General features: G+C 42.5%; 1 protein-coding gene across 1 annotated transcript in view; it reads left to right on the top strand.

Annotated features, from left to right (window-relative positions):
- The first annotated feature begins 1,986 nt into the window (after positions 1–1,986).
- Positions 1,987–17,898, top strand: part of DPY19L4 (dpy-19 like 4) — a 69,308-nt gene continuing 53,396 nt past the window's right edge. Inside the window, exons 1-2 of the mRNA XM_038745959.1 lie at positions 1,987–2,019; positions 16,338–16,445. Of these exons, the coding sequence (XP_038601887.1) occupies positions 2,004–2,019; positions 16,338–16,445 (124 nt within the window). The 5' untranslated portion in view covers positions 1,987–2,003. The remainder of the gene's footprint in view (positions 2,020–16,337; positions 16,446–17,898) is intronic.

Below are 17,898 nucleotides of genomic sequence, written 5' to 3'. Positions count from 1 at the left end.
TCGTATTTATGGAGCGCTTACTGTGTGCAGAGCACTGTACTAAGCGCTTGGGAACTCCAAGTCGGCAACACATGGAGACGGTCCCGCGCCCCCTCCCCCTGTGGAGACCACGCCCCCTTCCCCTGAGGAGGCTCCGCCCCCATTCATTCATCCAATCGCATGTATTGAGCGCTTACTGTGTGCAGAGCGCTGGAGTAAGCGCTTGGAAAGTCCAAGTGGGCAATCAATCAATCAATCAATCAATCAATCAATCAATCGTATTTATTGAGCGCTTACTGTGTGCAGAGCACTGGACTAAGCGCTTGGGAAGTACAAGTTGGCAACATAGAGAGACAGTCCCTACCCGACGGTGGGCTCACAGTCTAGAAGAGGGATTAAGACTGTGAACTCCCCGCGGGACAACCTGATCATCTTGTAAACTCCCCAGCAGCTTAGAACAGTGCTTTGCACACAGTAAGCGCTTAATAAAAATGCTATCATTATCATTATTTTTATTATATATTTATTCCCTGGGCTTCAAGGCTGTCCATCACCTCGCCCCCTCCTACCTCACCTCCCTTCTCTCCTTCTCCAGCCCAGCCCGCACCCTCCGCTCCTCCACCGCTGATCTCCTCACTGTACCTCGCTCTCGCCTGTCCCGCCATCGACCCCCGGCCCACGTCATCCCCTGGGCCTGGAATGCCCTCCCTCTGCCCATCCGCCAAGCTCGCTCTCTTCCTCCCTTCAAGGCCCTGCTGAGAGCTCACCTCCTCCAGGAGGCCTTCCCAGACTGAGCCCCTTCCTTCCTCTCCCCCTCGTCCCCCTCTCCATCCCCCCCATCTTACCTCCTTCCCTTCCCCACAGCACCTGTATATATGTATATATGTTTGTACATATTTATTACTCCATTCATTTATTTATTTATTTATCTTACTTGTACATTTCTATCCTATTTATTTTATTTTGTTGGTATGTTTGGTTCTGTTCTCTGTCTCCCCCTTTTAGACTGTGAGCCCACTGTTGGGTAGGGCCCGTCTCTATATGTTGCCAATTTGTACTTCCCAAGCGCTTAGTACAGTGCTCTGCACATAGTAAGCGCTCAATAAATACGATTGATTGATTGATTGATTCATTCATTCATTCATTCATCCAATCGTATATATTGAGCGCCCGCTGTGTGCAGAGCACTGTACTAAGCGCTTGGGAAGGACAAGTGGGCAACAGATAGAGACGGCCCGGCCCCCATTCATTCAATCGTATGTATTGGGCGCCCGCTGTGTGCAGAGCACTGTACTAAGCGCTTGGGAAGGACAAGTGGGCAACATCTAGAGAAGGTCCCTAATAATAATAATGGCACTTGTTAAGCGCTTACTCTGTGCAAAGCACTGCCCTAAGCGCTGGGGAGGTTACAAGGCGATCAGGCTGTCCCACGTGGGGCTCCCAGTCATCATCCCCATTTTCCAGATGAGGGAACTGAGGCTCAGAGAAGCGAAGTGACCTGCCCAAGGTCACACAGCCGACAGGTGGCGGAGCCGGGATTCGAACCCATGACCTCCGACTCCAAAGCCCGGGCTCTTCCCACTGCTCCTGGGCTCACAGCCTGGAAGGGGGAGGGAGAGGACAAAACCAAACCTATTAACAAAATGGAATGAATATGTACCAATAAAATAAATAATAAATAGAGTAATAGTCAATAAATACTCAATAATAGTCAATAGTAATAAATGGAATAAATATGTACCAATAAAATAAATAATAAATAGAGTAATAGTCAATAAATAAATAGAGTAATATAAATAAATAAAGAGTGATAGAAGGAGGGGGCCCCGCCTCCCCGTGAGGAGGCCGCCTTGCCCGGGACTGGCACTGCATCGCACTGCACGGATCGGTCCCGCACTGCACTGCCCCCGCGCGACACTGCACGGCATTGCACGGCCCTGCACTGCACCGCACTGCACCTCACTGCAGCGCACTGCAGCGCCCCGCCCCGGCGAAGGGGAGGCGGGAGTCCCGGAGCCGCCGCCATGGAGGAGGAAGGAGGTGAGGGCCCGTGGGGGGAGGGGGGGCGGGCGAGCTGCTTTACTGCTCAGCGCTTAGGACAGTGCTTAGCACGTAGTAAGCGCTTAACATACGTATATATGTTTGGTCTATTGTATACATGTTTGTTATATGCTTGGTTTTGTTCTCTGTCTCCCCTTTTTAGACTGTGAGCCCACTGTTGGGTAGAGACTGTCTCTATATGTTGCCAATTTGTCCTTCCCAAGCGCTTAGTACAGTGCTCTGCACACAGTAAGCGCTCAATAAATACGATTGATGATGATGATGTTGGGTAGGGACCGTCTCTATATGTTGCCAATTTGTCCTTCCCAAGCGCTTAGTACAGTGCTGTGCACACAGGAAGCGCTCAATAAATACGATTGATGATGATGTTGGGTAGGGACTGTCTCTAGATGTTGCCAATTTGTCCTTCCCAAGCGCTTAGTCCAGTGCTCTGCACACAGTAAGCGCTCAATAAATACGATTGATGATAAGCGCTTAGTCCAGTGCTCTGCACACAGTAAGCGCTCAATAAATACGATTGATGATGATGTTGGGTAGGGACTGTCTCTAGATGTTGCCAATTTGTCCTTCCCAAGCGCTTAGTCCAGTGCTCTGCACACAGTAAGCGCTCAATAAATACGATTGATGATAAGCGCTTAGTCCAGTGCTCTGCACACAGTAAGCGCTCAATAAATACGATTGATGATGATGATATGTATGTAGATATGTTTGTACTTCCCAAGCGCTCAGTACAGTGCTCTGCACGCAGTAAGCGCTCAGTAAATACGATTGATTGATATGTTTGTACATATTTATTACTCTATTTTGTACATATCTATTCTATTTATTTTATTTTGTGAGTATGTTTGGTTTTGTTCTCTGTCTCCCCCTTTTAGACTGTGAGCCCGCTGTTGGGTAGGGACCGTCTCTAGATGTTGCCAACTTGTCCTTCCCAAGCGCTTAGTACAGTGCTCTGCACACAGTAAGGGCTCAATAAATACGATTGATGATAAGCGCTTAGTCCAGTGCTCTGCACACAGTAAGCGCTCAATTTAATACGATTGATGATGATGATATGTGTATATGTATGTATATGTTTGTACTTCCCAAGCTCCTGGTACAGTGCTCTGCACACAGTAAGCGCTCAATAAATACGATTGATTGATTGATTGATTGATATGTTTGTACACATTTATTACTCTATCTTGTACATATCTATTCTATTTATTTTATTTTGTTAGTATGTTTGGTTTTGTTGTCTGTCTCCCCCTTCTAGACTGTTGGGTAGGGACCGTCTCTAGATGTTGCCGACTTGTCCTTCCCAAGCGCTTAGTCCAGTGCTCTGCACACAGTAAGCGCTCAATAAATACGATTGATGATGATGATATGTATATATGTATGTATATATGTTTGTACTTCCCAAGCGCTTAGTCCAGTGCTCTGCACGCAGTAAGCGCTCAATAAATACGATTGATTGATTGATATGTTTGTACATATTTATTACTCTATTTATCTTGCACATATCTAGTCTATTTTATTTCGTTAGTATGTTTGGTTTTGTTCTCTGTCTCCCCCTTCTAGACTGTGAGCCCACTGTTGGGTAGGGCCCGTCTCTAGATGTTGCCAATTTGTCCTTCCCAAGCGCTTAGTAGAGTGCTCTGCACACAGTAAGCGCTCAATAAATACGATTGATGATGATGATATGTATATATGTATATGTATGTATATATGTTTGTACTTTCCAAGCGCTTAGTACAGTGCTCTGCACACAGTAAGCGCTCAATAAATACAATTGATTGATTGATATGTTTGTACATATTTATTACTCTATTTATCTTGTACATATCTATTCTATTTATTTTATTTTGTTAGTATGTTTGGTTATGTTGTCTGTCTCCCCCTTTTAGACTGTGAGCCCACTGTTGGGTAGGGACTGTCTCGATATGTTGCCAACTTGTACTTCCCAAGCGCTTAGTACAGTGCTCTGCACACAGTAAGGGCTCAATAAATACGATTGATGATAAGCGCTTAGTCCAGTGCTCTGCACACAGTAAGCGCTCAATAAATACGATTGATGATGATGATATGTATATATGTATATGTATGTATATATGTTTGTACTTTCCAAGCGCTTAGTCCAGTGCTCTGCACACAGTAAGCGCTCAATAAATACGATTGATTGATTGATATGTTTGTACATATTTATTACTCTATTTATTTATCTTGTACATATCTATTCTATTTATTTTATTTTGTTAGTATGTTTGGTTTTGTTGTCTGTCTCCCCCTTTTAGACTGTGAGCCCACCGTTGGGTAGGGACTGTCTCTAGATGTTGCCAACTTGGACTTCCCAAGCGCTTAGTACAGTGCTCTGCACACAGTAAGTGCTCAATAAATACGATTGATTGATTGATATGTTTGTACATATTTATTACTCTATTTATTTATTTATTTATCTTGTACATATCTAGTCTATTTTATTTTGTTAGTATGTTTGGTTTTGTTCTCTGTCTCCCCTTTTTAGACTGAGCCCCCTGTTGGGTAGGGACTGTCTCTATATGTTGCCAATTTGTCCTTCCCAAGCGCTTAGTACAGTGCTCTGCACACAGTAAGCGCTCAATAAATACGATTGATGATAAGCGCTTAGTACAGTGCTCTGCACACAGTAAGCGCTCAATAAATACGATTGATGATGATGATGATATGTATATATGTATATATATATATATATATGTTTGTACTTCCCAAGCGCTTAGTCCAGTGCTCTGCACACAGTAAGCGCTCAATAAATACGATTGATTGATATGTTTGTACATATTTATTACTGTATTTATTTATTTACTTATTTTACTTGTACATATCTATTCTATTTATTTCATTTTGTTAGTATGTTTGGTTTTGTTGGCTGTCTCCCCCTTCAAGACTGTGAGCCCGCAGTTGGGTAGGGACCGTCTCTATGTGTTGCCGACTTGGACTTCCCAAGCGCTTAGTCCAGTGCTCTGCACACAGTAAGCGCTCAATAAATACGGTTGATTGATTGATTGATATGTTTGTACATATTTATTACTCTATCTTGTACCTATCTATTCTATTTATTTTATTTTGTTAGTATGTTTGGTTATGTTGTCTGTCTCCCCCTTTTAGACTGTGAGCCCACTGTTGGGTAGGGACTGTCTCTAGATGTTGCTAATTTGTCCTTCCCAAGCGCTTAGTACAGTGCTCTGCACACAGTAAGCGCTCAATAAATACGATTGATGATAAGCGCTTAGTTCAGTGCTCTGCACACAGTAAGCGCTCAATAAATACGATTGATGATGATGATATGTATATATGTCTGTATATATGTTTGTACTTCCCAAACGCTTAGTCCAGTGCTCTGCACGCAGTAAGCGCTCAATAAATACGATTGATTGATTGATGTGTTTGTACATATTTATTACTCTATTTATTTATCTTGCACATATCTAGTCTATTTTATTTTGTTAGTATGTTTGGTTTTGTTCTCTGTCTCCCCCTTCTAGACTGTGAGCCCACTGTTGGGTAGGGACTGTCTCTGTGTTGCCAACTTGGAGTTCCCAAGCGCTTAGTCCAGTGCTCTGCACACAGTAAGCGCTCAATAAATACGATTGATGATGATGATATGTATATATGTATATGTATGTATATATGTTTGTACTTTCCAAGCGCTTAGTCCAGTGCTCTGCACACAGTAAGCGCTCAATAAATACGATTGATTGATTGATATGTTTGTACATATTTATTACTCTATTTATCTTGTACATATCTATTCTATTTATTTTATTTTGTTAGTATGTTTGGTTTTGTTGTCTGTCTCCCCCTTTTAGACTGTGAGCCCACCGTTGGGTAGGGACTGTCTCTAGATGTTGCCAATTTGTTCTTCCCAAGCGCTTAGCACAGTGCTCTGCACACAGTAAGGGCTCAATAAATACGATTGATGATGATGATATGTATATGTATATATATATACGTATATATGTTTGTACTTCCCAAGCGCTTAGTACAGTGCTCTGCACACAGTAAGCGCTCAATAAATACGATTGATTGATTGATATGTTTGTACATATTTATTACTCTATTTATCTTGTACCTATCTATTCTATTTATTTTGTTAGTGTGTTTGGTTTTGTTGTCTGTCTCCCACTTTTAGACTGTGAGCCCACTGTTGGGTAGGGACTGTCTCTAGATGTTGCCAATTTGTCCTTCCCAAGTGCTTAGTACAGTGCTCTGCACACAGTAAGCGCTCAATAAATACGATTGATGATGATATGTATATATGTATATGTGTATATATGTATATGTATATATGTTTGTACTTCCCAAGCGCTTAGTACAGTGCTCTGCACACAGTAAGCGCTCAATAAGTACAATTGATTGATATGTTTGTACATATTTATTACTCTATTTATTTATCTTGTACATATCTATTCTATTTATTTTATTTTGTTAGTATGTTTGGTTTTGTTCTCTGTCTCCCCCTTCTAGACTGTGAGCCCGCTGTTGGGTAGGGACTGTCTCTATGTGTTGCCGACTTGGACTTCCCAAGCGCTTAGTCCAGTGCTTTGCACACAGTAAGCGCTCAATAAATACGATTGATTGATTGATTGATAACAGGCACCGTTAGTATTCTTCCTCCCCCAACCAACACCCCCGCAATGGTGGGCAGCAAAGGAGCCCCAAAGCAGGGCCCCTGAAAGCCCCCGGGGCTGGGGAGGGGAAGGGGCCGATTAATAATAAAATAATAATCATAATAATAATCATGATGGCATTTCTTAAGCGCTTACTATGTGCCAAGCACTTTTCCAACCGCTGGGGAGGTTACAGGGTAATCAGGTTGTCCCACGGGGGGCTCACAGTCTGTGAGCCCACTGTTGGGTAGGGACCGTCTCTCTATGTTGCCAACTTGCCCTTCCCAAGCGCTTAGTACAGTGCTCTGCACACAGTAATCGCTCAATAAATACGATTGATTGATTTGGAGTCAGAGGTCATGGGTTTGAATCCTGGCCCCCACCACTTGTCAGCGGTGTGACCTTGGGCAAGTCACTTCATTCATTCATTCAACCGTGTTTGTTGAGCGCTTACTGTTTACAGAGCACCGTACTAAGCGCTTAGTACACTTCTCTGGGACTCGTTTCCTCCTCTGTAAAATGGGGACTAAGAGTGTGACGTGTAAGAGTGTAAAATGGGGACAACCCACGACCTCTGACTCCAAAGCCCGGGCTCTTTCCACTGAGCCACGCTGCTTCCCCTTGTGTGCACTTTCCTGGGTGGGGGCTCGGTGGGGGCACAAATGGCACAGGTATAATAACGATGGTATTTGTTAGGTGCTTACTATCTGCCAAGCGCTGCGCACTCACACACACACACATATGCACATATAAAAACATATATATACACACACATATATGTCTATATGTGATGATGGTATTTAAGTGCTTACTATGTGCTAAGCGCTGCACATTCACACACACATATGCACATATAAAAACACTCATATATATACACACACATATGTGTCTATATGTGATGATGGTATTTAAGTGCTTACTATGTGCCAAGCGCTGCACATTCTCACACACACACACACACACATATACACATATAAAAACACTCATATATATACACACACATGTATGTCTATATGTGATGATGGTATTTAAGTGCTTACTATGTGCCAAGCGCTGCACATTCACACACACACACACATATACACATATAAAAACACTCATATATATACACACACATATATGTCTATATGTGATGATGGCATTTAAGTGCTTTCTATGTGCCAAGCGCTGCACATTCACACACACACACACACACACATATACACATATAAAAACACTCATATATATACACACACATATATGTCTATATGTGATGATGGTATTTAAGTGCTTTCTATGTGCCAAGCGCTGCACATTCACACACACACACACACACACACATATACACATATAAAAACACTCATATATATACACACACATATATGTCTATATGTGATGATGGTATTTAAGTGCTTACTATGTGCCAAGTGCTGCACACACACACACACACACACACCACACACACACACACATATACACATATAAAAACACATATATACACATACACATATGTGTATGTATGTGATGATGGTATTTAAGCGCTTACTATGTACCAAGCACTGTTATAAGCGCTGCACACTCACTCACATATATACACACAAAACACATATACACATATAAAAACATTCATATATATACACACACACATATGTATATATGTGATGATGGTATTTAAGCACTTACTATGTGCCAAGCACTGTTATAAGCACTGCACACACACATTCATATATACACACACATACATATATATACAAGCACATATATATATACAGACACATATACACACACATACAAATATATAATGAGACTGTGAGCCCGCTGTTGGGTAGGGACCATCTCTATATGTTGCCAACTTATACTTCCCAAGCCCTTAGTACAGTGCTCTGCACACAGTAAGCGCTCAATAAATACGACTGAATGAATGAATGATGATGATGATGATGATGGCAGTTGTTAAGCGCTTACTATGTGCCAAGCACTGTTCTAAGCTCTGGGTATATATATATATACACACACATACACGTGTATATATATGTATATGTATACACATATATATATATAATCATCACATCATCACATATAAATATATCCTCATCATATATATGTGATATATATCACATATATATGTGATGATGATGATATTTAAGCACTAACCATGTGCCACACACTGCCCTAAGCGCTGGGGTAAATCCAAGGTAGTCAGGTTGCCCCACGTGGGGCTCACAGGCTTCATCCCCATTTTACAGATGAGGGAACTGAGGCCCAGAAAAGAGAAGTGAAGTGACTGGCCCAAAGTCACACACCTGACCAGTAGCGGAGCAAACCCAGGACCTCTGACTCCTAAGCCCAGGCTCTTCCCACTAAGCCACACTGCTTAGCTATATATATATATATATATATATAGATAGATAGATAGATAGATAGATATATAGATATATAGATATATAGATATATATATATAGCGCTAGCTGTCTATCCATCTATCCATCTGTCAATCTGTATCTATCTATCTATCTATCTATCTATCTATCTATCTATCTATCATCTATCTATATCTATCTATCTAGATCTATACATAGATCTATATATATAGCTATCTGTAGGTAGATAGCTATATATATAGATATATAGATAGATATATCTACAGATTATATAGATATAGATATCTCTATATATGTATGTGTATGTATATTATTTATATAATAACAGGTCCGTGTTCTAGCCACCAGGCCATGGTTGGACTCTGGGCAACATGTAGATTAATGCGTTTAATAATAATAACAATAATGATAATTATGGTGTTGAGCACTTACTTCTGTGCCGAGCACTGTCCTAAACACTGGGGTGGATCCAAGGAATCGGGTTGTCCCATACGGAGTGTTAAGAGCCCGGGCTTTGGAGTCAGAGGTCACGGGTTCAAATCCCGGCTCCGCCAACTGTCAGCTGTGTGACTTTGGGCAAGTCACTTCACTTCTCTGGGCCTCAGTTACCTCATCTGTAAAATGGGGATTAAAACTGCAAGCCCCCCCCCATGGGACAACCTGGTCACCTTGTAACTTCCCCAGCGCTTAGAACAGGGCTTTGCAGATAGTAAGCGCTTAACAAATGCCATCATTATTATTATTATTATTATTATTATCCCCGTTTTACAGATGAAGGAACTGGGGCCCAGAGAAGGGAAGTGACTTGCCCAGGGTCACACAGAAGACAAGAGGCAGAGTCAAGATTAGAACCCAGCCAGTGCCGTATCCCCTAGGCTGTGCTGCATTTCTGGAAACAGGGCGATATTTTGCCCCAGGAAATATCCCGGGGGTGGGATGATGAGTTGCTCTAATTTAGACTTTTAAAAAAATATATTTATATAAAGCAACCAAGTGGGAAGAGGGCGTTGGAAGAATTCAGTGAAAGGGCGGATGACTATTCTCTTGCTGTTTTCATGTTCCGTCTCTACTTCTTTCTGTTTGCAGATTTTAAAATATAAACGTTCATGCCCATTTAAGACCTTTTAAGAAAACAGTTTTGGAACCAAACAACTTTTTTAAATGGATCTTTGGCTGCAATTATGATTTTTTTTTTTTTTGCCTTCATCTTTTGGCTGTGTGATCTCTGCAGACCGAGCAAACCTCACTTTTAAACCCTTCTTATGTATCATTTGATCCTCCTTTCTTTCCATGATTAGTACATGGGAAGAGCGTAGTAGCACACAGTAAGCGCTCAATAAATACGATTGAATCAATCAATCGTATTTATTGAGCGCTTACTGTGGGCAGAGCACTGGACTAAGCGCTTGGGAAGTACAAGTTGGCAACATATAGAGACAGTCCCTACCCAGCAGTGGGCTCACAGTCTAAAAGGTTGAATGAAGTCTAGATTGAATGAAGGAATGAATGATTAATTGCAATAATATTCATTCATTCAGTCGTATTTATTGAGCGCTTACTGTGTGCCTAGCACTGTACTAAGCGCTTGGGAAGTACAAGTCGGCAACGTATAGAGACGGTCCCTACCCAACAACGGGCTCACAGTCTCAAAGGGGGAGACAGACAACGAAACAAAACATGTAGACGGGCGTCAAAACCGTCAGAATAAATAGAATTATGTGAGGTAGGACTAATAATGATAATAACTGTGGGATTTCTTACTAGCACTTACTATGCGCCAGGCACTGTACTAAGCGCTGCGGTGGATACAAGCAAATTGGGTTGGACGTCGTCCCTGTCGCACGTGGGGCTCACAGTCTCTATCCCCAATTTACAGATGAGGTGGGAACTGAGGCACAGGGAAGGGAAGTGACTTGTCTAAGGTCACACAGACAAGTGGCAGATGTGGGATTAGAACCCATGACCTTCTGATTTCCAGGCCCGTGCTCCGGGTCTTTCCTTTATTGCATTAATGATTGAGCTCTAACTAAAAAGCTAAAATAATTGAAAAACCCCCAAATTACAGTAACCTGAAGTGCTGTGAGCCTTCGTTCGTTACGTTTCAAACAGCAAGGGTATCTTTGAGGCTGGGCCCAATATTACTTATTTTTAATTTTAATTTTAATTTATTTATTTTAAAATTTTATTTTATTTTTAATTTTAAGCGCTTAGTACAGTGCTCTGTCCACAGTAAGCGCTCAATAAATACGATTGGTTGATTTAGCATTGTGTATCTCAAAATGAGGCTGTGGACATTTTTTAAGACGACAGCTCTTTATAGTTTTAGCACTTAAAGTGAATTTAGTTCTTTTCGAGAGGAGAGAGGAGAAGAGGGTATCTTTGAGGCTGGGCCCAATATTACTTATTTTTAATTTTAATTTTAATTTATTTATTTTAAAATTTAATTTTATTTTTAATTTTAAGCACTTAGTACAGTGCTCTGCCCACACTAAGCGCTCAATAAATACGATTGATTGGTTGATCTAGCATTGTGTAGCCCAAAATGAGGCTGTGGATATTTTTTAAGACGACAGCTCTTTATAGTTTTAGCATTTAAAGTGAATTTAGTTCTTTTCGAGAGAAGAGGCATTCTTGGAAAACTTCATCGATGGAAAACTTGTAGGGTTCACATTCAGAAAATATTTGAAAGTGTTTATGACCAGCCACAGGTTGTCAATGTTGCTAAAAAGGGCCTGAGAAGGCCTTCATTTTTGCTCCTTTTCTTGGTACCCCAGAAACTTAATCAATCAATCAATCAGTCGTATTGAGCGCTTACTGTGTGCAGAGCACTGTACTAAGCGCTTGGGAAGTACAAACATATACATATATACATATACCAAACATATATACATATACCAAACATATATACGTATGTTAAGCACTTACTACGTGCTAAGCATCATGATAGCTTAGTGCAGTAATACAATGGCTAAAATCAATCAATCAATCAATCATTCGTATTTATTGAGTGCTTACTGTGTGCAGAGCACTGTACTAAGCACTTGGGAAGTTGGCAACGTATAGAGACGGTCCCTACCCAACAGTGGGCTCACAGTCTAGAAGGGGGAGACAGAGAACAAAGCAAAACATATGAACAAAATAAAATAAATAGATATGTACAAGTAAAATAAATAAATAAATAGGCTAAAAATATGTGTTATAATACTAAGTAAAAATATATTCATGTGCCTCTAAATTGCTAAAAATATGTGTTACTTGTAATACTAAGTAAAAATATGTGAGTGTGACTCTGTAGCTGTATCTAATCATAGCCACAACTGTTGTGTTACCTGTTGCCAGCTTGTCCTTCCCAATCGCTTAGTACAGTGCTCTGCACGCAGTAAGCGCTCAATAAATACGATCGATTGATTGATTGGGCATGTCACTTAGACCCAGAGGGTCTCCTAACTGTCAGGCCCAGGCTTTTTACATTAGGCCCTCTACATTGTAAACTCACTGTGGCCGGGGAATGTGTTTACCAGTTCTGTTGTGTTGTACACTCCCTCCTGAGCGCTTAGTACAGTGCTCTGCACACAGTAAGTGCTCAGAAAATACGACTGAATGAATGAATGCTTAAGTACAATGCTCTGCCCACCGAGCTCTGCTCTGCTCTGCTCTCCTTCCCTTCCCCACAGCACCTGTATATATGTATATATGTTTGTACATATTTATTACTCTATTTATTTATTTTACTTGTACATGTCTATTCTATTTATTTTATTTTGTTAATACGTTTTGTTTTGTTCTCTGTCTCCCCCTTCTAGACTGTGAGCCCGCTGTGGGGTAGGGACCGTCTCTATATGTTGCCAACTTGGACTTCCCAAGCGCTTAGTACAGTGCTCTGCACACAGTAAGCGCTCAGTAAATATGATTGATTGATTGATTGATTGATTGACTTAGGTTCTCTGTGCCTCAGTTCCCTCATCCGCAAAATGGGGATTCACGGCCTGTTCTCCCTCCTGTTTAGACATGCAAGCTCCATGTAGGACCTGATGATCTTGTATCTACCCCAGTGTTGAGCACAGTGCTTGGCATAGAGGAAGCGCTTAACGAATATCATAATTAACAAAGGCATCCAGCTGAAAAGAGCAATTCAGTGCATTCAGTGCACCTGTAAATATGTATATATGTTTGTACATATTTATTACTCTATTTATTTGTTTATCTTACTTGTACATATCCTATTTATTTTATTTTGTTAGTATGTTTGGTTTTGTTCTCTGTCTTCCCCTTCTAGACTGTGAGCCCGCTGTGGGGTAGGGACCGTCTCTATGTGTTGCCGACTTGTACTTCCCAAGCGCTTAGTCCAGTGCTCTGCACACAGTAAGCGCTCAATAAATGCGATTGATTGATTTTATAGTTTGATTCTAGAAATTCATCTTTGTGGATTTATGGTCTGCACGGTCAATGTGAGTGCGATAGCAAATGTTCCCCGATTTTCTCCCGTTCCTCTGTATTCTTTTAGAGGAATTGGTCAAGAGAGCCCACTGTTGGGTAGGGGCTGTCTCTATATGTTGCCAACTTGTACTTCCCAAGCGCTTAGTACAGTGCTCTGCACACAGTAAGTGCTCAATAAATACGATTGATTGATTGATTGGTGGAGGGGGAGCCCCTGATTCTCTCCCTCCCTTCCAAAGCCTGATTTGGGGTAGTTTTTCCAGGGTCCTGGGCTTTCAGTGTTTTGGCCATGAAAGCAGCAAAGCTGTTTAGTCTGGGAGAAATTGGCTTCAGTGGGATCCCAGGGGCCAGTGTTTTGCAGGAGAAGCAAAATTTGGGAACGGAGTTGGTTAAGAGTTGGGTAGAAGCAGCGTGGCTCGGTGGAAAGAGCCCGGGCTTTGGAGTCAGAGGTCATGGGTTCAAATCCCGGCTCCTCCAACTGTCAGCTGTGTGACTTTGGTCAAGTCACTTCACTTCTTTGTGCCTCAGTTACCTCATCTGGAAAATGGGGATTAAGACTGTGAGCCCCACGTGGGACAACCTGATCGCCTTGTCTCTATATGTTGCCAACTTGTACTTCCCAAGCGCTTAGTACAGTGCTCTGCACACAGTAAGCGCTCAGTAAATACGATTGATTGTATTCCCCCAGCGCTTAGAACAGTGCTTTGCACATAGTAAGCACTTAACAAATAACCATTATTATACCTGTATATATGTTTGTACATATTTATTACTCTATTTATTTTACTTGTACATATCTATTCTATTTATTTTATTTTGTTAATATGTTTGGTTTTGTTGTCTGTCTCCTGCTTCTAGACTGTTAGCCCACTGTTGGGTAGGGACTGTCTCTATATGTTGCCAACTTGTACTTCCCAAGCGCTTAGTACAGTGCTCTGCACACAGTAAGCGCTCAATAAATACGATTGATTGATTGATTGTTGGGTAGGGACTGTCTCTATATGTTGCCAACTTGTACTTCCCAAGCGCTTAGTACAGTGTTCTGCACACAGTAAGCGCTCAATAAATACGATTGATTGATTGATTGTTGGGTAGGGACTGTCTCTATATGTTGCCATCTTGTACTTCCCAAGCGCTTAGTACAGTGCTCTGCACACAGTAAGCGCTCAATAAATACGATTGATTGATTGATTGATTAAGGGAACTCTAGCAGCAATGAAGAGTTCCTCCACCCCTCCCAGACAGACAGCCTCACCCTCCTCGGTGGACCCTCCGTTGCCCACAGACGATTTGAGGAGCAAAGATAAGAAAAATCCAGAATTAATGACCTTTTAGAGCATCCGATGACACATTTGAGCCTAAAATTAAGTCGGAATGGACTGTACAGCCTGTGGGGTGGTAGCCCCCCCAAATCCTCATTTTAATTGATCATTTATTCATTCAGTCAATTTATTGAGCGCTTACTCTATGCGAAGCAGTATACTAAGTGCTTATTTCGGATCCCCTAAGATAGCTCTTGGGAAAATCTAAAATGGGTATCACTGTAGAGACTGGCTCAGGATTGTTCCAGAGTTGAGCACAGGTGTTGGAGTCGGAGGATCTAGGTACTAACCCTGGCTCTGCCACTTTTTTTAAAATGTTATTTGTTAAACGCTTACTGTGTGCCGGGCACTATACTAAGCACTAATGGGGTTGGACACAGTCCATGCACCTACGTGGGACTCTCAGTCTTAATCCCCATTTTACAGATGAGGGAATTGGGTCACAGAGAAGATGTGACTTGCCCAAGGTCACAGAGCAGGCAAGTAGCGAAGTGGGGATTAGAATCCAGCTCCTTCTGACTCTCAGGCGTGTGGTCTATCCACTAGGCCATGCTGCCTCTTGTCTGCTGTGTGACATTGGACAAGTCACTTAATGTCTCTGGGTCTCAGTTCCCTCACCTGTGAAATGGGGATTAAATCCTATTCCTTCCTACATAGACTGTGAAACTTATGCGGGACAGGGATTGTGTCCAATCTGATTGTCTCGTAGCCACCCCAGTGCTTAATAGAGTGCTTAGCTCAGAGTAAGTGCCCCAATACTAATTTCACTTTTGTTTTCACAGCTAAAGCAGAAATAGGATAGGAAATATTAACTCTTTTTTTTAATAGCCGGTATCAGTACTGCCAACTCAAAATTTTTCAGGGCGAATTTCCCAGCATGTGAACTACACAGGCTTCTCGCTGCTTCTCTTCCGTGCTGCCTGCCGTTGCCGGCTTCCTAGTGGGGGTCAGAGGGGGGCAAAGAGAGATGGAAAAAAAGGTTGAATCGGCTGTAACTTCGTTTGATGAGGCAAGGGACTGAAACAGTTGACTGAAATGAGTGTTTTGGATTATCTGAGAAGTTGATGTATCCACGCCGTCCCTCAGTGGCAGCGTGACATCCAGCTGAAAGGCGGAAAGTTGAAGCATGATTAAAAATGCCCGAATTAGCGCGAAGTAGGGTGGGTTGTCATTTACTAGTCTAGAGAATCAGCCTCTATTCTACAACTCTGTCATGCTCATTAAGCCGACACAATAAAATAAGATAAACTGCTTTTCCCTTGAAAGGTTCTGAAGATGATATAAATTCAAGAGCCGAACTCAAAGGTTTGTTAGAATGTCAAGATGGAACCTTCCTATTTCATTGCCGTCTTACTACTTTAGGGTAAGAAAGCAGCCTTTTTGGAAATCTAATCTGCCGTGGAATTCTAGGAAAGTTTTATTAGGTTCAAGATAACATCGCAGTACGTTTCTAGTGCTCCTTTCAGTGCTATACCAAGGTAATTAACTCCAAGTATTAAATTAAAACAGTTTGGCAGGCTTCATAATGACATAACTCTCTGAAATATTTTAAGGAGTGACAATTGAAGTGCGACAAAGAAAGAAACCAAGCTGCTCAGGGAAGGAAGAAACCAGCCTCGGGAAAACCAAAGATACTCCTGCCTCGGGGAAGTCACCAAGATGTAAGCTTCGTTGTTTTTACAGTGTCGCTTGTCTTTTGCCCATTGTGGATATGGCTCCTTAACATTTTCACCCACTCCCTTGGAGAACTCGTTCGTTCCCAGGGCTTCACCTACCACTCCTACATGGCTGATTCCCAAATCTCCATCTCCAGCCCTGGTCTCTCTTCCTCTCCACGGTCATGCATTTCCTCCTGCCTTCAAGACATCTCTGCTTGGATGTCCTGCCGACATCTCAAACTTACCGTGTCCAAAAGAGAATTCCTTATCGTCCCATCCAAACCCTGGCCTCCCCGTGATTTTCCTCTCACTGTAGACGGCACCACCATCCTTCCTGACTCACAAGCCTGTAGCCTTGGCGTTAGCCTCGACTCATCTCTCTTATTCAACCCACATATTCATTCAGTCGTATTTATTGAGCGCTTACTGTGTGCAGAGCACTGTACTAAGCGCTTGGGAAGTACAAGTTGGCAACACATAGAGACGGTCCCTACCCAACAGTGGGCTCACAGTCTAGAAGGGGGAGACAGAGAACAAAATTCAATCTCTCATTAAATCCTGAGAGTTCAACCTTCACAACATTGCTAAAATCTATCCTTTCCTCTCCATCCAAACTGCGACCACATTAATCCAAATTCTCATCCTATCCTGCTTTAATGATAATAATAATAATTGCGGTTTTTGTTAGGCGCTTACCTTGTGCCAGGCACTTTACTGAGTGCTGGAGTGTATCCAAGGAAATCGTGTTGGACACAGTCCCTGTTCCATTTGGGGCTCACGTGCTTTGATTACTGTATTAGCCTCCTTGCTGACCTCCCAGCCTCCTTTCTCTCTCCACTCCAGTGCACACTTCACTCTGCTGCCCGGATCGTTTTTCTACAGAAATGTTCAGTCCATGTTTTCCCACTCCTCAAGAACGTCCAGTGGTTGCCCATCCACCTCTGCGTCAAACAGAAACTCCTCACCGTCGGCTTTAAAGCCCGTCACCTTGCCCCCTCCGACCTCATCTCGCTTCTCTCCTACTACAACCCAGCCCGCATACTTTGCTCCTCTAATGCCAACCTTCTCACTGTGCCTCCGTCTCGTCTGTCTTAATAATAACGTTGGTATTAAGCGCTTACTATGTGCCAAGCACTGTTCTAAGCGCTGGCGGCGGGGGGGGGGGATACAAGGTAATCAAGGCTGTCCCACGTGGGGCTCACAGTCTTCACCCCCAGTTTACAGTTGAGGGAACTGAGGCCCAGTGAAGTGACTTGCCCAAAGTCGCACAGCTGGCAAGTGGCAGAGCCAGGATTAGAACCCAGGACCTCCGACACCCAAGTCCAGGCTCTTTCCACTGAGCCACACTCTTTCACCCACGTCCTGCCTCTGGCCTGGAAAGAGAAGCAGCGTGGCCTAGTGGATCAGAAGGACCTGGGTTCTGATCCTGGCTCTGCCACTTGTCTTCTGTGTGACC

This window comes from Tachyglossus aculeatus, chromosome 4, assembly GCF_015852505.1.
Source record: "Tachyglossus aculeatus isolate mTacAcu1 chromosome 4, mTacAcu1.pri, whole genome shotgun sequence".
In the NCBI taxonomy this organism is placed as follows: Eukaryota; Metazoa; Chordata; class Mammalia; order Monotremata; family Tachyglossidae; genus Tachyglossus; species Tachyglossus aculeatus.
This window is presented reverse-complemented; position numbering and strand designations above follow the sequence as displayed.